The 20,570-nt window shown below is 40.3% G+C and overlaps 1 protein-coding gene across 1 annotated transcript in view; it reads right to left on the bottom strand.

Moving 5' to 3' along the window:
• The window catches only part of PITRM1 (pitrilysin metallopeptidase 1), a gene marked incomplete at its 5' end in the record, with an annotated part of 23,286 nt that extends 3,482 nt beyond the window's left edge, over nucleotides 1-19,804 (bottom strand). The window contains 17 exons of the mRNA XM_009868200.1: nucleotides 455-580; nucleotides 1,100-1,212; nucleotides 2,542-2,613; nucleotides 3,413-3,533; nucleotides 4,465-4,565; nucleotides 4,687-4,852; nucleotides 5,149-5,225; nucleotides 6,055-6,175; nucleotides 6,861-6,993; nucleotides 8,696-8,812; nucleotides 9,910-10,048; nucleotides 11,973-12,107; nucleotides 15,576-15,672; nucleotides 16,083-16,196; nucleotides 18,132-18,260; nucleotides 18,855-18,943; nucleotides 19,678-19,804. Of these exons, the coding sequence (XP_009866502.1) occupies nucleotides 455-580; nucleotides 1,100-1,212; nucleotides 2,542-2,613; nucleotides 3,413-3,533; nucleotides 4,465-4,565; nucleotides 4,687-4,852; nucleotides 5,149-5,225; nucleotides 6,055-6,175; nucleotides 6,861-6,993; nucleotides 8,696-8,812; nucleotides 9,910-10,048; nucleotides 11,973-12,107; nucleotides 15,576-15,672; nucleotides 16,083-16,196; nucleotides 18,132-18,260; nucleotides 18,855-18,943; nucleotides 19,678-19,804 (1,977 nt within the window). The remainder of the gene's footprint in view (nucleotides 1-454; nucleotides 581-1,099; nucleotides 1,213-2,541; nucleotides 2,614-3,412; nucleotides 3,534-4,464; nucleotides 4,566-4,686; nucleotides 4,853-5,148; nucleotides 5,226-6,054; nucleotides 6,176-6,860; nucleotides 6,994-8,695; nucleotides 8,813-9,909; nucleotides 10,049-11,972; nucleotides 12,108-15,575; nucleotides 15,673-16,082; nucleotides 16,197-18,131; nucleotides 18,261-18,854; nucleotides 18,944-19,677) is intronic.
• Nucleotides 19,805-20,570: the final 766 nt, after the last annotated feature.

The following is a 20,570-nucleotide window of genomic DNA, read 5'->3' as shown; positions in this document are numbered from 1 at the left end:
CCTGCACCCCAAATGATCCCAGCCGGTCACCAAAGGAAGACACATCTTTTCAAACTCAGGACATTAAGAAATGGCATCATTCCACTTCCTGACCTCAAATTTGGAACAGTCATAAATTTCTAGGGCCTCCTCAACCCAGAAAGAAACACATGACAGCAGTTTTATATAAATCTGGTATGAGACAGTAAACATCTAACTACAGAGACACAATAAGGGTTGCTACCAGGAGAGGAAAGTTAGGCTTTCCCAGGAGAAGAAACCAGAGAAAACAAGGAGGGGTTTATTACATACCTTAAGCAATTAAGACCACCAGCACGGAACCCCTTTCTTGTTATTTCATTCTTTAGATTTCATTTAATCTTGAAAGAGAGTTACTACTAAGTCAAAAATCAGACACACACAAGTGCAATCAGTGGAACCCTCTGACGTGAACAGGAAAGAATGAACCTGTTACCTGTAGGAGTAGAAAGTGAATATGCCATTGTGACCAAGCTTAGCACCGCCACTGTAAGCCCCTCCTTTCTCTCTGATTTCTCTATGTAGAAATTTAGCTGTCATCAACCGTGCAAGAACTCGAAGGCTGTAACGAGAGAAATATCAACAGCAAAGACGTTAAATGAATTGGACAACAGTAATATTCTCAACTTCCTCTAAAGTTTGCAAAGATCCCTCTTTGCAATGCCTTGCATCAACAATACTATACAACAGTAACGCTATCAATAACCAGTATTTAATAATAGTTGAAAAATGTAACATCACTGTAAGAGTGGCACTTGCTTTGAACCATTTCTTGACTATTCCACTTTAATGAAAAACAAGTGCAGCCTCCTAAACTTTGTTAAACGCATTAGGATTGTCAACTTGGCCACATCCAAGCAGGCAGGGCTGTTTATTTTGAAGTTGGGGACAGCAGTCTCCCATTACTTACTAAAACCTTACTGGACCAAGCCATGCAAAGGTTGCTCTGTAAAGATTTTGTGACAAATGAACCACAAAGCATTTTCTATCGACACTGTTTTCCATGGTCAGCCTAACACTTGCTGTTTTGTTTTGTGCTGTGCAACATACACAGAAGCTCCCGGCTGGTTCTGCTTCTCACCTTGCATAGTCTGCAGCTATGTAGGGAACTGTTCGAACGCACTCCCCAATGTAATTCACTGGGAAGGGAAGTACAAAGTGAGTCTTCATCTGGCATGGTTTGAAAGTAGGATCCTAAGAGACAAATGCATTGTTGTCGCAGTTAGCAGAGATGAGACAAGTTACGCACTTGAGAACTCTGGCTTTTGTGAGAATTATGAAATTCTGCCAAGCATGCAGACACACAAAAGCTGAAGCTGCCACTTAACCTATGCTGCCACCAGTGACACTTTCCTTGTGCCCACATTAGCAATCCAGTACACAGAATTGCCTTGGGAAATTCAAGTATGTTGACACTGTACCCCAGCCTACCCATCCCTGCACACCAGCTTCTCAGTTCCACAGATCTTGTATGATTAGCAAAGAGTTTCGACTGGTGTGCTTCCCCTTCCCCTGTCATGTCTTTATTTTGACTGCAACAAGTGTCCACGAGTCTCCACTTCTATGTCCATATAAGCACACAGTCACCACTTTGTATTTTAATCCATCTTCTCAATTTTGGATATTGAAGACCAATTCAGAAACTGAAACCTACAAGAATATGCAAACTATTTATGAAGAGTAGCAGCTTATTAACTTCTGCTCAAACATCCCCCGCAATAAACTCAATTCCTCCTTACAACTTCACTTCAAAACTTCCAGTCCTCTTTGTATCTCCAGGCCTCTGCAGAGCTCACTGCTTTGCTTCTCTCACACACCCACCTGCTTGTGCACTAAGGCATGGGCAGAGCCTTACACACCTCCTGTAGCTTTTATGATCTCATTTCAATACTCCCAGACCTTTCTTAACTTCAGAGATCCAGCCCCTCACACAGCTCTGGCTGGCTGGGCCAAGCACAGCAGCAGGTAAGTCCCTGGTCAGCAAGCAAAACCAAGGGTTGAGCTCTCCCTGCCTTCTTCTCAAAGGAGAGCTCAGGGTACACTGAGCTGCTTTCCTCTACTATAGCCAAATATAGACTTTCATTTTTACTTAATTATCACTGATCCTATTCTGTCAGGTATCATTCACATTCAGAGTCATTTAGGGAGGAGAGGAAGGAAAGGAAGGACTGGAAGTGACACCACACCAACCTGGTTCTAAAGAAACCAGGTTAAAAATAAAATAAGCATCACTTACGGGAGACAGCACAAGTGAGTATTTGCCTGCATGCATGAATGTGGAGTTAGCTAAACGATCTTCACACCAGAACCAAAGGGAAGAGAGCAAGAAGGATGACACAGAGGAATTAAGAAGTTTGATGGGTAGTTTAAGGAAATAATCCAGTCAGAGGGAGGACCTGCAGAGCACATTACATTTCCGTGGTGTGCTTCTAAATAGTGAAAGAATCTGGAACAGTTTAAGATGAATCATTACAATCAGTAACAGTCCAGTAATACTAATCTCCCCTAACAATATGTACTTACATTAACTAGTTTCCTTGTGATCTGTGACCCAGTAAGCATTTCACTTCCCACAGGTTTGACTTCTGAAGATTTCTACAAGAGACCCAGCCCAAATATTAAAAGATGATTTAATAATTTCGGCCAAGAATACTACAAATGCAACTCCCCACTGTTCCAGCCTCTTTAAAACTACCATCAGACTGTGTCTTCACAAACATAAGCAAGCTACTCAATTATTTTCTTATATTTGAATTTCTAAACAAATGCCAAATGAATTTCATTTCAGGAGTAATTTGGCACTGAAAGACACCAAGACAGAGATTAAATGGGGCCCAGAAGGTTTCAGACTATCATTTCCCTCATGGGTAGGGAACTGGAAGCTTATTCCAGTCTCATCCGAAATTGAGACAGATCTGCATATTGACAGAGCAGATCCTCTGTCAAGTCTATGGAATCAAGTACGTTTTACGCCAGAAGTCCCGAACATACAGATAACAAAACAAATTCCTACAGAACTGAGGAAGTGCACGTCAGGCCCTATTTCCTTTCGGCTTACATTTCAAGAAAAGCTCAGCCGAAAAAGAAATTACAGTTTTATGCAACAGAGAAAGGAAGAATTTCTTTTTCCACATCCCACGCAAAAGCGATAACCTCAGGGTAAGGCTCGACAGCTGATCTGCAGATTGACTATTTTCTGTTTCATCGAGGTGAAGACAGTCTCTGTGGCAAAACACCACAGCAGCTTATTCACAGACCTGACTCTTGCAAATTTCTCCAGACATCTTTGGGCTGACGTAATATCTGAGTTCAATTATCTTCTCCTGATTGCACAGTGGTCTTGATCAGATCAACTCTATATGATGCCCCAGTCACAAACGAAGTAATTTCTTACCTCAATCACATGGGGACGAACAGGTTTTCTCTCTTTTTTACTTCTAGCTATGCCCTTTACAAATTTCTCTACTTCTTTAGATGCTTCTGATATCTGTTGAGGTGCTGCATTCACTGAGCATCTGTTTAAAATACATATCAAGTTTTTAAATATGTTCCTGCATTTTCAGACAGTCCTTTACAAATTGTAGCAATTTCTCTTCCTAAACATCTTCTACAAAATCATCAGAATGTTAGATTTGTGGTCACTGATAATCATTAGCACAGACAAAAAGCAAAATACTCATAATCCACAATTTGATACACCAAAAAAAAATAATAATTCAAAGTCCTTTTTGCTTGTCCAAAAATACCTCCGGATCTAAACTTTAGTAGAAACTGTTGAACCGCTTCTGTGCGCTGGACGGGATTACACCACTTTTGCAAAATATAAATGTCTCACAAAGAAACTAATGTCTTCTGTATTTCCTCTTTCCAGACAGACCTATTATGGTTTTGAAGAGCACAGATATTTCCATAATTTCATTATTTCATACTTGGCAATTGACACCACTTCAAATAGACTATTTTTGGAACTAGTGTGTCTGACAACACACACCTTAAAGTGCTCTCTCCCTTTTTCCAATATATGCATAAAGCAAATTTCAGACTATCACAATTTTCCTTTTAGTAGAAAAAAATATCAGAGCAAATTGCATTCTACTGTTACAATACAATACAACAGTATTCGTCTAATGGACACCTTTAAGGGGTGGGGGGAGAAGGTGAAATTAAGTATTTCTGTAAAATTCCACAGGCCACTTACACACTTTTGGTACAAAACTTACATATGAAATTTGCCTTAAGTTTCTCATATCTGTTGAAAATGGAACAAAACAAGCTACCACTTTGTAAGCATGGAGAATTCAAACTAATAAAATTTTTTGTGGTTTTTACATAGACCTCCTGTTTCACAAAATGCCAGTACTCCATGAAGCGCACTGAGAAACGCCCATTCACAGGCCACAGCCTCTCTTCAACCAATTGTCCCTTTTCTTTTTAGCTGGAACTCACCTAATGTTGTCACTGTTTAATAAATACTTCTTAATGCGTGGCAGTTTGCGTAGTATTGGCTTAATATCAGACATTTCTGCTATTCTCTTCATCAGCTTCACCTGTGTGGGAAGGGAAGGCAGAAAGACCACCGATTAAGCCAAGAGAAACAATTAGCAAAAACGAGCGCTGTAATTCCAAAGTGGATTTGGGCCTTGCTGCAGGATACCGTTAACTTTTCACCTGATCCATCCCACTGAACATTTCTTGCAGTTCTCCAGAAGGCGTAAGGTTTTTGCTGGCTCTGATAGAAGCATACAAATGCCCACAATCTGGAATCCCATTTGACAGCTCCTGGGCAGTCTTCTTAACCAGCACTCTGAAATGTTCTTCCTCCTCAAATCGAGGGCTGGAAAAGAGTAGGAACAGGTCTCTAGGTCTCATGTAAATGCACTCCAAAGGAATTTATAATACTGAATAATTCATCACCCCAAGCTCAACAAAGAGCTGTTGGTTCTCCATTTAATCCAGTAAATAGTCATGCAAATGATGGAATATTTAGGTTTAGAAACCGAGAGCCACTAAAGATATAGTTATAAAAAGAAATCCCAAAGCAGGACCTCTAAGAAGAGAATGATCAAGGGAGGAGGGAGAACTCCAAAACACATGCAAAACCACAAACAAATGAAACCCAAGGTACTGTACTTGTTAAATATTTCACTCCATAAATGCATCATGTCTGGCAGATTTCTATCCAAGCATAGAGATGAAAAGAGCACACCCTGAAGGAAAAAATAAAAACAAAACACAAAAAAATCCTTCACACAAGACAACCAAAGCAATGGCCTCAGAAATGCACAACAAATTTTTATGGAAGTGATGCAATGATGCCAACCTAACACTACACACCACAAAACCACTTTAATGCAGGCTGTGCTACTGATACCACAGCAGACATGAAATGTGATGGGTTCCTCATACAAAGCAAGCCTGCTGACTCCCCCTTCTCAACAGTAAGTAGCAGTTCAGAAAGAGAACTTCTTATTTTTCACATAAAGTATGAACAGAACTGTTCTGGGGATGCACCTTTCTGGACACAAGTCCTCCTAATTCAACTCCAGGATCTATGGGGAGCAGACCACAGCAGCAGACCCCAGCAAGACTGAAAAAAATCTCAAGAAGTATTGCTAGGACTGTTATGCCCTATACTGAGATCTAATGATCTTGCAAATATTCCATATTTCTGAACCACGTTATCGGGGACATACACATGCTAACAGTAATCTCTGTGTATAACACTACACCATTCTGTCCTCTACCCTCTGCTTCCAAAATTTTTGCATCACTCAAAAAATACATTGACAGATGCTAGTGAAGCACTGCCTTAAAATGGACAACCACATCAGGCACTCACCTTAAGAAAAAAATACTAATAGCATCTTACACAAAAAGGCAGGAGTCCTTTTATACACTACTACACTTTCACGCACTACTACACACTACTACAGTCCTTTTTAAACAGGACTAGCTGACCCCTTTACCTGCAAGCCTGGACTGACCCTTAACTACAGAGCTGTTACTGCAATATTTTGAAGCTTATGATTAATTTACCTGTTCATACACATCCAGGTGTGAATCATCTGGAATGATATGTGGGCTGACAGACATCCCACCTGTTTTCAGTTCTATCTTCTGGGCCTGTTCCCTGTAATCAAGGGCTCCACATCCCATCCTGCAAAAAACAAAAAGAGACTTATTTCCATTTTCAGCGTACACTGTATGGCATTTGCAAAGCAGGCTCTTTAGGCCCATACTACTTTAAACAAGCTGGGGCATTATGAAGGAAACATAATACTTTATATCTTGTAAAAGCTTCATACCAAGCTTTTCAATTGAAGCATCCTGTTAATCCAAAACGATGTATTAAAAATTGTGCTTTATGTACAGCTTGCTACCACCATCCATATGGAACCATATTAATAACATCACATAAGCTGTTATCACCAATAAAAAGAATGGATTCCTCTCAGCATAGGTCACTTCTGCTTTGTGCCGCTCTTTCCCCTGTGGTGGGGTCAGTGTTCCTGTGACCACATGGTGAAATTAGATCCAAAATCTATCCACATGATAACTTTAATTTCTGCTAGGCTATATTTCATTTACATGATTTTCCAATCTTTTCAGGGAAAACCTGAGTTGATGCTGGGGAACAAGGCAATGCAGGGACTGATGAAGGAGGGGAAAGGGGCTGGCAACTCTGCAGGGAAGAGGCAAGACCATTGTTTCTACAAGACACCAACTTATCAGCATTTCCCTTCCATAATAAGAACAGATGCTGAAATTATTAGAAGCACTGTTATTTCAGTAAGCTGTATTATAGCTTCTTGCTTCAGCTCCTAAACAAGTAAACCTCTCACTTTGTGATGACATTGCAGAAGAGTGGCACATATGGCTTGAGCTCCTCAGGAAGCGTGTTCAAGCTGGAAACAGCTCTGTAATAAACCACCCCGTTGGTTGGCTGAGCACAGTACTGGACAGGAACTTCATCAGCTAAGGATAAAAAAAACAAAAGCAAAGAATAGCCAACAGTTTCCTACCATAAACACATAAAAGCAAAACAACTTCTTACAAGACCTTCCCATTAAGAGTTATTTTCTTGTTGGTACTTCAACATCACTTCTTTTTTAAACTTTGCACATTGCACTGAATGCTGGACTGGAAGAGCTTTACTGGTTCTGTCCATGGTAAGCTAATGGATACCTGGCCCATCTGAAGAAAGAATTCTGTTGACAGAGTCACATTTCAGAAGTAACATTCAAATAAAGGAAAGGCAATTTCTGAAGTTTCTGAAGAAGTCAAGAAGTTTTTCTCCCTTATATTTTGCCTTCATCACCTCAAAAGCTGACGAAAGGAGGTTCCTGCACTGGACGTTCTCTCTAAGTTAGGGCACTACAATATACATATTAGAATTTTACACAGACCCAGGTAATTTTAGCATCAAAACTATAAAGTACTTGCCATACGCTGGCAATTTTTGCAGGAAAGTATCTGTTATGAATATACTACAATCCACAATTTCTTGTTTCCTGTCAATCCATGGTGTAGCCACTGGCAGGGCAAGAAGAAACTTGTGCTGAGGTTATGAAGAATAACAATATTTATTTATTTCTCCCCATACCTGCTGTATATCATATTCTTCAGAAAATGGGCAGGGAGGGAGAACAGCAAGGAAGGCTCACTGCAAAAGCTGCCATCGGTGCTGCACCTTGGATAAATCTTTGGGAAGTGCTCAAGCCCAGTGGAGTGTGACTCCTCTGGCTGCAGGGCAGGGAGCTCGCATCAGCAGCTACTGCCAGAGCCCTGGCAAGGGCAGGCAGCTGGTTGGAGCCGAGACCAACCCCACGCTGCCCCTCAGAGGCAATGGCAAGAAGCAAATTCTCTACTGCAGAGGTGGTGGACCAGAGAAAAAGGACCTTAACTATGCACAGCAAACAGCGAGTACATATGCTTTGTGAAGAGAAAAAAAAAAATCACAGAATCACAGAATTGTTGAGGCTGGAAAAGACCTCTGAGATGATCAAGTCCAGTCCATGACCCAACACCATCACAACAGCCAGACCACGGCACTAAGTGCCACATCCAGCCTCTCCTTAAACACCTCCAGGGACGGTGACTCCACCACTTCCCTGGGCAGGGCATCCCAGTGCCTGAGCACCCTCTCCATGAGGAAGGGTTTCCCGAGATCCAACCTAAACCTCCCCTGATGCAGTTTCAGGCCGTGCCCTCTGTCCTGTCACTGGTTGCCCGGGAGAAGAGCCTGACCCCCACCTGACCGCACCCTCCCTTCCGGCCGGTGCAGAGAGGCTCTTCCCCAGCTGAACACCCCCAGCGCCCTCAGCCTCTCCTCACAGCACTTTCCCTCCAGTCCCTTCCCCAGCCTCGTTGCTCTCCTCTGCACCCGCTCCAGCCCCTCAGCGTCTTTCTTGCAGTGAGGGGCCCAGACCTGCACACAGGGCTCGAGGTGAGGCCTCCCCAGGGCTGAGCTCAGGGGCAGAATCACATCCCTGCTCCTGCTGGCCACACTGTTCCTGATACAAGCCAGGATGGCATCGGCCTTCCTGGCCACCTGGGCACCTGCTGGCTCATGTGCAACCAGGTGTCACCCAGCACTCCCAGGAACTCCAGCTGGGCAAGCAGCCAGGTAACAATCCAACAGTGCTGCTTCTGGAGGAAAAACAGTGGTTCCACCAACCTGCAAGTGTTGTTTCCAGCACGGTGAATGGGATTTTGGGCTCAATGTCAGACACTTTTAGAGCTGGGAGACAAGAGGTGTCCTGAGGTTTGCTTTGAAGAGCAATTAATTCCAAACCTAGTAAGGAGAGCAGAACAATAGTTTGATACTTTCAGCTTTCAGTGAAAGTGCTGTCAAAACCTCCTGAGGTGATGCAGATTAGAAACACATGAGTTGGAAGTTTGGAATTTTGTACCAACAATTCTTTCAAATATTTCACTGAGACAAATTCTGCAGATTATCACATTGCAAACAGAACACTCTATCGTTGTAAATTCTCCTTCTGACACTAATTCACATCCAATTTACAGTAATATACAATTTAAACTCCAAAGAAGCGACATGTCCCAGCCTGTCCTGTCACCCAGCTCTGAGAACACCAGCCCAGGCAATCCCAATCTTGCAGGTAAGAAGCTTCTCTAACCCATTCCCCCCAGTTCTTACTCGAGTGCTCTGTCAGTACACTGATGCAGCTAAATTACTGTGTTCAGTTTTACATTTCAGCCTTTCAGATCTAGCTGGTCACCTCTAAGTACTCTCCAATTTATCTTTTTAAGTAGAAAGCCTCATCTGACTTTCTGCTTCCCTATCCCTCGCCTCATACAAAAGCTTTGGGATATTAATATCACTTTTTTTTGAGCATTTCTATGACCAGATCCCTGTTTTCACAAAATCAGACGACTGCACAGGGTTTCCGAGTTTAAGCTATTGCCTAGAGTAAGTTAAACACAACACTATTTTTATAGTTGGCTTTTTAAGTAGAAAAGATAAGAAATAAAATTACAAAATATAAGTTTTACAGGAGCACAGAGCAGACCTCACACTCAAAAATAAACAACAAGGTGGAATTCAATCTTGCACTTAGTGGAATTTAACATGGCAAAAAATAAACAGATCAATATTTTACAACAATTTCCTTTCTTCTGCCCTAATGGAGACACTAATCATTCTACTTTTTAATGTTAAAACTAATGGAATATACCAATCATACACTGCAGTATAAACACTACACTGAATAGCCCTGTAAACACATAAACACAAACTTTCAACAAAAAAAAATCACCTCTTTCAGAGCATATGCTGGAGGATTTAAGATATTGTATAGAACGCCAGTTAAAAAACTGGCTGTGTTTTTAAGCAGTCACCCATACAAAACTATGGAAAAGCATGTTAACCTTTTTCAAAGATCTGGGTTCTTTCTTCTTCAGAAAGAGCATTGACCTTTTTTTTCAGCTTTTCTGCTTCCATTTTTGCTTGTTTATCACGGTAGTCTTCCTCTGGACTCATTGACAGAGTCAATCTATGTGGATTATCCTGCGGAGATATATCCCAAAACGAAGCATTATTAATTTTGAGGGCAACTTCCCTGAATCGCCTCAGATTATTGCTTCATCTTCAGTAGATAAAGACAGCCTGTGCATCATTCCGCTTGCATATTATCAAAACTATTGCAAGCAGGCAATTTGAACTCTTCGTTTCATACAGAACAGTCTGATGCAAGGGTGGGGAAGAGAGGCAGCTTACCGCAAGAACAAGCATGAATAACCTCCCATGAAATTGTAGTACAGAGTCAGAATCCATCAACGGCACGTAGCAGTCATTACTTTTTTAATTAAACCAAGGTTAAACACCTGTACCTAATGCCAAAGAAGGGCATGCTGCAAGTTTTATCTGGAAAATGTTCCAAGACGGGGAATCTGGTTGAACGCAGGAGGGTTTCATTAAACACCTCTTTCAACCTGCCCCAGCTTGAGCGCGCAGCGATCCCGTATGACGCAAAGGGTGCGTGCCTTATCCTGCTCAGAAATGCTTTACAGCGGTCTTGCTGCCAGAGAACTCCATGCATTATGCAAGTGGCACAACTGCTGTTCAATTTCTCTTTGTTTATACCCAACTGGAGAATTTTAGTAACAAAATAACTGGAGCAGCTTCCATTTTACATAATACTGGGAGGCTAGTCAAAAGAGGGTGACCTCAAAAATTGCCCATTTCAAAGGGAGGAGTCAAACAGCAACATCTGTCACTTACAGACGCTGCCAGTAACTTGTGACAACGTAATCGGATTCTGGTTTACGAGCTTATCTCCACCGTGCTTATGTGGAACAACTATGGAAACGTGGTTCACTACAGCTGAAAAGGGAAATGCAAAATTAACCAGGCATAGTAAAATGGGCAGGATGAACAGCATTCTCTCCCTTGCTCTTAGCCTTCCTGCTTTATTATCTCCAGGCACAATGCACAACAGCACATCATCTTCTGATATAAGAACACCCAACTACTCTCCTGACTTCCTACCCAGTAATGGTTCTGCCTTCGCCCACTCAGCAGAACTGCACAGTAAAGGACATACTCAAAAATACTGCACCTGTACTTCCTTCCTGCAAATGCCAAAACCTGAACAGCTCCCTACTACTACCAGACACTAATAATAACCTTTAGGAAAACAGATTTCAACTGATGCCACTGTCTCTTGTTGCCTTTGAGTAGTTGAACACCAGCATTTACTCACTATTAGATCAGGCTGGCAGTTACCTGTAATAGACCTGCCCTTCAAAACAGCAATTTGACCGCAAAAACAAACCCCACAAAACATCACCAACAAAACAAACACCAACAAAATCCCCCAAAGCACTTTTGCATTGCAATAATTGGATTTTTTTTCTTTCTGGCATTAGCTAATTCAGAGCTTCAGAACTATTCAATATTATAATGCCTTTATTGTTTTTATTTCTTCAAGAACTCCATAGGAATGTCTGGAGAGGAAAACAAGAAAAAAGCAAACAGAAAGCACTTTGCACTGACAGCAAAATTCAGACAGCAGTTCAGTGAACATGAGGAGCACCAGAACAATCTTACTTATACCAAAGTCTTTCCAAGGAAAAAGAGATACATCTTGCCACGCTAATACTAAGGAATACATAATTATCTCTTTAATTTTTTGTTCACATCTGAGTTTCTTGTTAGGAAACACCCATGTGTCCTTCTATAGTCTCAGGCATTACAGGTCAGTGAAATGTTTTATTGATATTCTAATATGTGTATTTCCAAATATTCCACCAGACAACTTTCTCCATTTTGAAAAGTTTACACTTCAACCACTTTAAATTATCGTGCTTCATTGAAAAGTGCTGCTGTTCATCTACACCTAAATATAGGCAGGATGGTTATACCAAATTAGCCTTCAGCTTTATTTTAAATATAAAATTGTGATTTGAAAATTTTTCCATACGTTTCCTACCTTGAAATACATTTTAACTTTTTCCTGAAGAAATGTGGGATTTTCTTTAAGGCACTCCCTAAACCGAGACACTTTATCTGCAATCTTCAGAAGCTCCACTGGATCCCCATCTTGATTCCAGCAGGAGGCTATATACTGAATGGGAAAGAATAATTAGGTAAGCAGTTCAATCCATCTGCATTTCTACAACTGACAGCATCTGCATTCCAAAACCACTTTATCATTTATATTTGAACAGCAGACATATAATAAGTAGTTCTAATATATTGGGGAGGGGGTGGTGAAAAGATGAAATCTTTGTCCAGATGAAAGGACTATCCCATCCTCATCTGTCCCCTGTTCTCTCCTCTAATTTCATCATACCAAACCAGATTTTCTTTTATTTTTTTTTCTCCCTGCAATAGATGTATCTGTATTCTGGTAATCTATTGTAATATTCTTTCCTCCCTCACATTTAAAATAAACTTATCAGCCCAAAAAAGAAGAAAAAACAGGCATTAGAGACAAGGTAATACATAAATACTACAGTCCACCCATTTATTGTATCAGTCAGATGAAATTATTTATAAAGTAACTCAAACATGTAACATGGATGGGATTTTGGAGGAGGAAGATACTAGATAACCAGAATCATCCTCAGGATATTTCTTTCTGAAGGACTTTTATTCTAGCTTCATTCTCTAGTTTGAAACTATTAAATTTGTCCACACTGCAAAAATACAAAAAACACACCACGGGGCAAGATACCAAAACCTTCTCCATTTCTACTCTGTGTGAATGGGGAAAAAAAAACCAAAGCAAAATAAAAAAAATCTCATGAAAGAAAAAGCCCTTAAAAACCGACAGAAAACAAATGCACTGGAACTCTCAAAATCATCTGCTCTTATCTCTTTAATTACAAGCGGGTATCAAAAGCCTTCTAGACTATTTTAGTATTATTGTCTATTCCACAGAAATTCCCTGTCTTTTAAAGAATAGTATTATTTTAGAATATGCTTAATTGAATTCTCTTGAAATAAAAGTTTATGTGAGGCTTCTGTGGGGTCATTACAACTAAGTACTGGTTCTCCGTAAGCAACCTAAAAGTTTAAAACCGTATGTGCAGAAGCATTGACCCAAAGCTGCTTGAACACCGATGGGCTTGTGGTCACCACCACTTCCCCGGCGTCACAGCTGAACCCCAGCTGGCAGCTCAGCGCCACCCAGCGCGTGCTCACATCACTCATGGTGGGATGGGGGAGAGAATTGGAAGAGTAAAAGTGAGAAAACTCACGGGCTGAGGTAAACTGCAAGCAAAGCAAAACAAGCAATTAATTCACTGCTTCCCATGGGTTCAGCCATCTCCAGAAAAACAGGGCTCCACCAAGTGTAGCGGTAACTTGGGAAGACAAACATCATCACTCCAAATATCCCCCCCTTCCTCCTTCTCCCAGCCTTTATCACTGATCACACTGCCATACGGTACGTGATAACCCTTGGGCCAGCTGTGGGACCGAGAGCACCCTCAGAAGGTTTGCTGGTGACCCAGAGCTGCGTGGGAGGGAAGGGATCCCATCCAGAGGGACCCTGACAGGCTGGAGAGGTGAGACCACGCAAACCGCATCAAGTTTGACACGGTCAAGTGCAAGGTCCTGCACTTGGGCTGAGACGATGATCGGTACCCAGTACAAGCCAGGCAATGGACGGTTTGAAAGCAGCCCCGCAGAGAAGTGCTTGGGGATACCGGTGGATGAAAAGTTGGATATGAGCCAGCAACACGCGCTCACAGCCCAGAAAGCACATCGTATCCTGGGCTGTATCAAAAGAAGTGCGGTCAGCGTGCTGAAAGAGGTGATTCTCCCCCTCTACTCTGCTCTGGTGAGAGCTCACCTGAAGTACCGCATCCAGCTCTGGGGCCCACAGTACAAGACAGACACTGACCTGTTGGAGCCGATCCAGAGGAGGGCCACAAAAATGATCAGTGGGAGCCAACAATTCTATGAAGAAAGGCTACGAGAGTTGGGAGCTGTTCAGCCTGGAGAAAACAAGGCTTCAGGGAGACCTTATCGGGGACTCTCAATATATGAAAGCAACTTTTAAGAAATACAGAGACTTTTTACCATGGCCTGAACCGACAGGACAAATGGAAATGGTTTTAAACTGAAGGATGGCAGATTTAGATTGGACACAAGGAAGACATTCTTTACTGTGAGGGTGGGGAGACACAGGTTGCCCAGAGAAGCTGTGGATGTCCCCTCTCGCTGGAAGCGTTCAAAGCCAGGTTGGATGGGGCTTTGAGCAACCTGGTCTAATGGAAGATGTCCCTGTCCGCAGCAGGGAAGCTGGAACTAGATGATCTTTTAAAGGTCCCTTCCAATCCAAACTGTTCTATGATTCAATGGATACTTTAGCTATAACTAGGTCCCTTTCATAACCTTTTCAATGTCAACTTCTAAAACATGACCTCAGGGAAACAAACTGAAATGTATCTCTCCTCTATGGGAGTATAACACCAAATGCTGCATGACTGGTCTTTGAAAGCAATAACTTTTTCAGAGCTTTCTGTTCCAGAATTAAGCCCCAACAGTTGAATCAACTTCAGGTCTTCAAAACGTTGAAATATAAAGTATATGCATAAATATTTAATCACAGAGAAGTACTCACACAATCCAAAGACACGCTAGAAAGTATTGGCTATCAAAGTCAGGCACATTGTGCCGGATCCTATCATGAAACACGACAGGCAATTAAATATCCACAATTTGCCTGTTTCACTATAGGGCAATCTGATTTGAAACCACTTGTGGTTGTGCTCTCCCGTTTACAAATCTCATGTTAATTCAGGGCTCTGCTGCTTTACCTAACTTTGTATGCTAAAGGAATGAACTCCTGTTCATGCTGAAAAAGATACACACTTGAGAGACAGAAAGCAAAAGGAGCTGCTGAACAACTGAAGGTGCTACAGAGCAGAAAAAAAAACCCAAAAGAGAGAACACCGGAGAATAAGTGGCAGTAGGAGCCCCTGATATTCAAACTGACTATAAGTACTGTAGCTAATTCATTCTCAGATTTAAGATGATTTGCAGCTTTCTCAAGGACACCACATTCTGCTGTGGAACACGTTTGCCATGGCAGCTTTGTATCAAAATTTCAAGACAGCTTTGTTATCAAAATTTGAGGCCACAAATTGAATCAGTGTGCATTTTCACTTGTGAATCTTGACATTAAATTACAGCAGTACAACCCTAAATTCCACCAAAAATATATCCTTCTATTTGATTTTTAAAAATTCATAGGCATTTAGGCAAGGCATACAGTTCCAAAAGCCAGTATGGTGTGACTCTCTCACTGAAGTAATCAGTGCCACTGCAATCAAAGCTACGATTCGGGCAACAGGCTCACGCCTGATCAAATCGTTCAGTGTGGAGTCCAGCGATAGTTTGCAGGCTACTGAAAAGAATGAAGAGAGATGGACATGAGATGACAAAGAAAAGGCCCTTAAATGAGAAATTTTACATATCAATAGCCTACAAAATGACCCCATGTTTCATAAAGACATAGACAGTAGATTTCTTAGTCATTTCTAAAAAAAGACACCACACATGAGCACACACCCTGACTTACAGATGTCAGGGCAAGTCCAAAACTCGTAGACTGATGCTTCAGCTGGATTTCAATTTTGTGAAGTAGAGCTTCAATCCTATCTTCCTCAAATCCTTTCCTTTACGAAGGAGAGAAGGAAATAATACCCATTAACACTAATCACTTTAAGTGAAGTTATGAAAATTAATTATAACATTGATAAAGGAAGCATTACAACATAATGTCTTCCACACTGAACTAAAATTGATATGAGATAATCTTATCATACTGTGTCATTCAGTGAAACTGCACTAATATCATTAAACACCTGAAGGTTATGCTGATGAATATGCTACAATAGAGGAAGTAGCAGATGGAAGTTTTAAGAGTATCGAACAACATCAGTGCTTCTTTGGTGCATTTGTTTTAATATAACTCAATTTTTAAGGCATGTTATTATATATATGTCTGTATTATTATATGGCTACATACTATTAAAAGACTGTATGAAAGAACTAACAGCATTCTTAAAAATTTAGCATTACTCACACAATAACTTCATCAATTGTTCTAGCAATTATCTGTTTCACAGTATCAATGTCTCTTTCAGCAATACTCTGCAGGCCCACACTGAAATAAGCTTCTCTTGTTGAGCCATTAAACCTAGAACAAAACGTATTTAACTCCGTGACCAGTACTAAAACTTAAGCATTAGCCTACCAATAAAGGCAAAAGAAGGGGAAAATCAGTCATCATTTCACATACACAGGATTTTAAAAGCTAGATAGAAGAATAATTACCAAAGAGGCAAGAAATGGAAATTAAAAGCATTTTTTGTTCAGTGTCAGTAGTAGCAGTCACTGTTAAGAAAACATATGGTATGTGACATTAGAGAAAGAAACAGTTACAGAAGAAAAGCTAGACTTTTCTGCTTATCTTCCCAATCATCCGTGAGGCAAAGAAGTCTCTTTTAAAGGTGAAAATTTTAGCTGCCTGTAATGCCAAACACACACATTCTACTTAAGCAGGTGAGTGGAATGATACTTTTAAATCTGGACATTTAAAGAAGTATTTATAAAGTGGTGAAGGTGAAATGTTCCATGTTTGCTGCAATTATTTTCAATGGTACTTACAAAAAAAAAAAAAAAAAAAAGAAAAAGGAAGAAGATAATTTTGTCCCAGCTATCAGACAGGGTTAATTGTAAGAACTCACCTTAGAGAGAAAAACTGACACTTGCAGAAATACAGACCACCTAGCAGTTTGAACCAAGTCAACGAATATAAAGCAATAGGTGCTCAAATTTAAACATCAAATGTGCTGGGTTGGAAGGACTTTTAAAGGTCATCTAGTCCTACTCCCGTGCAGTGAGCAGGGGCATCTTTAACTAGATCAGGTTGCTCAGAGCCCCATCCAACCAGACCTCTCTGGGCAACCTGTTCCAGCACTCCACCACCCTCATTGTAATATATCTCTTTCTTTCATCCACTATTCCGTGTCTAAAAACCACCCAAGGAATTCAAAAGCAGGCTAAGGTGGTGAACTGTGGAATACTGATCTCTAGACCCAAACTCAGTCTTCTAGATTGCTTCATCAGCACAGTCACTAAGGCAAATTAAAGCAAACTCACTGTACTGTTCAACATCATGTTAATATGGTCAACCTGGAAAAGGCTCAACTGCCAAATCGTAACAACTGACTCACTACTTCAGTGTCTAAAGATGAATTTCTACTGCCACGCTCTGTAATATTAAGATGTCACTGTAATATTAAGATGTCACTGGCATGCATGACTTGCAGGAAGCCCATGACTTCACATAGAGACCACTTAAGACAGGCAGAGTACTCGAGACAGTAAAATCACAAATGAGTATATTAAGGTTCCCCACTCACACATCTAGGGTAGTCGGTGGAGACAAAGACATGATTTTTGTCACCCTCAAGTCTAAAACTCGGTCAGACTCATGCTCTGAAAGTGCTTCTTCCTTTCTGATGACAGCAAAGGCAAATTATGAAGAGCAGCTGAGTCTGTAGTGAGGCAAAGACAATCCCTTGGTCTGCAGCACAAAGTCAGCTCTGAAGACTGGCTGCAGGAGCTACTCTGAAAAAGTGCTGGAAAAAATACCCTTTTGTCCTGAGGTGATGGCAAGTCAATGGCACCTAAGGGCCCAAAAGCACATTTATGCCAAACCTCCCTACCACTAAATCACAGAAATAAAGCAAAAGCGCAATGGTAATGCAGTACAGAGAAGAGTTAGCAAACTCCAAGTAACACTAAATGGCCAAGATGAAAACCCCAAGCAAATCAGGGCACTGGAGGTGTGCCATGTTTTGATCTACCCATTTTTCTTTTTCATAAGCTTTAAATAGTACAATTTTGTTTAAACTAACACAGCTTCTATTGAATTATTTTGACTAGCCAAAAATTGCACTTGAGAATGCTTTCTCAGTCATCAGCAGAAATTACTGAGATGTTTTAACATTAAAATACGATTACTCTGGTAATTGCCTGTGTGAGAGATGATTTCTCCCAACTTAACAGTGGTTTGTAACTTTTCTAATATTGCTGACAGTAATGAAATGTAACTTGCAACACTTACCCAACATCAGGAGAAAAATCTGTACCAATACCAGACTCAATTAAGGCTTTGTAAAAAGGAGAATTCGGCCCATCAACCAAGAGTGAAGACAACAGGCTTAGTGTGAACGTTTCAAAAGTGTCTGTAATACTGAAGAAAAAATAAATAGATCTTTAAAAACATCAAGCTACGAATATGTGACACCCAGCATCACTGAGTTCATTTCAGAAGAATTACTTCTACAAAACAAAGCAGAGGGAGCGAAGAATTGTCTGTTCCAGCATCACTGAGTTCATTTCAGAAGAATTCTACAAAACAAAGCAGAGGGAGCGAAGAAGTGTCTGTTATGAACACTGCACCGAACTAAGAGAGTTCTGTGTCTTTCATTTGTTATAACTAATAGTAAAGTAAGTTAAATTATGCTCCAAGGGCATAAAAAGTTATAGTAGGATCATACAGAAAGGCTTGCACATAGCAGGAAACTGAAAGACAGGAAGGCAGTTTTCCCAAAAGCCTAAGTCACAGACAACAGCTGATTTTCCTTATGGCTCTCTGCTAAAGACAGGAAAAATTCTGCTTAGCAACTGAATTTTCATTTACTAAAGTAAGACTTGTCTACCTTTCCCATGGCACTATTTACCTTAAAGATGACATTTCTGAAGAGGAATTGGTGGATAAGAAATATGCATCTCACTTAAAGTTCTAAAATAAGCCTTTGGTTCAGAATGTCCTTTTGATACTTACTCTGTCAACAAGTAGCTGACACTGACAGTTGTCTGCTTGCAGGGATCAGCAGCAAATGAGTCTAGACCACACGTTACTCTGTGTTCTCTCTGGAAAGTACAATAAAGACACTTGATGCAGACTAAATTCAGAGCAGGTTACAAATAAAAAAATGACTTTTTGCATCTTCATTGCATCTTCCTTCCAAAGATTAAAAATAATTTTACATACTCATGAGTAAGTTCAATATTCATGAGTAAATATACAAATACAACTTGAAAAATATGAGTGGTCTCTCAATTTTTAGAAGTGAAGAACAGAGGACAGCATCAAAAAAATCTGGCCATAATTAACACTCTGAGCTGGGTTTCCAAGAAATGCTTACACTTCTGGACAATCCAAGGAGGAAAAGGGGGAGGGAGAGAATGGAAAATGTTATTTTTTGACACCAATGCTTGGAAGTTTATGTAAAATAGGGCATATTTCCTGACACAAGTATCAATATTTCTATCAGTAGTGCTAAATGCTTTCCATTAACAAATGTTTCAGTGTTCCAAATTATAAGGAACTTGAAAACTGGAAATAAAAAAGAAACAACTGCACACAATCATTACATTACTAAAACTCAAATTTAAATGTAGTTTTTCCCCACTAGAACCAAAAATAAAAATACTTCAGCTCATTCACACACAAACACACTTCTAAAGAAAAAAGTAACTTCATCAGGCTGGGCTAAAATGTTAACTTTTTTAATTCAGTTTCTGTAATTCCAAGATAGGATGTGCATCATTTCTTTTTGTTGTTTCATTTCAATTTTTTTTTAATCTTTTTTTTTTTTACTTACAGGTTTTTCCCAGAGTTTCTGTTTCGGGATCTCAGTATTTGATTCAATTCTCTCAAATTTTATCAATGCTTCTTCATGTATTTGTTTCAAATGTTGCTCCAATGGAAAATTACCATAAGTGAAAAACCTACATTTCAAATGAAAGATTGTGATTAAGCATCAGATTTCACGTGAAATTTACATGAACAGCCTTTATTATATTCTAAATTTCATGCATTTTCAAGTGATTCAGTTTTATCTAGAACGGAACATGCTCCATAAGGTCCCTACGTTAAAGACCCACCAGTTTGCGACGCACATAAACCTCAGGGATCTCCTGGTAAAATTTCACGTTTTTCAGTTTCTGTTTTATGCTTTTTGGAGGCCATAAAAAGCTAGAATCATTTTGCTGCAGCAACATACAATGTTCAAAAAAATCCTAGTTATTGAAGCCAGAATCCCAGTGCCCTGAAGTTTCAGAAAACAAAATTCTTAGGAGTCCTCACATCTTACGGGTAAAATATGATGAACCATGTCTCTCTCAAGTGATCTAGAAAAACCGCATCTGGGTTCAGCCTACCAAGAACATTCCCACACCTACAAGAAACACTGTTGACTTCCACTGGATTAAACATGAGCACAAGGTATGTTTCAGGACAAATCCTGATGAAAACCTAAACACCTGTACAGCAGAATACTTGGGATGATGAGAAAAAACAAAGAATAAATTCACTGTCATGACACAGGATAATGTTCCATATGTGAATTAATCAGACTAACAGATTGACCACAAAACTGGTATAGAAGAAACAATAATACTACAGATTTCCCTCTATATCACTTTCAAATTGACTTTTAGCTTAAAATACTATTTCTGTTGGTACCAGTAAGGTATCTGACACATATCATAGAAT

This window comes from Apaloderma vittatum, unplaced genomic scaffold (assembly GCF_000703405.1).
Source record: "Apaloderma vittatum isolate BGI_N311 unplaced genomic scaffold, ASM70340v1 scaffold35960, whole genome shotgun sequence".
In the NCBI taxonomy this organism is placed as follows: Eukaryota; Metazoa; Chordata; class Aves; order Trogoniformes; family Trogonidae; genus Apaloderma; species Apaloderma vittatum.
The sequence above is the reverse complement of the archived record's forward strand: the minus strand, read 5'-3'. Positions and strand labels throughout refer to the sequence as shown.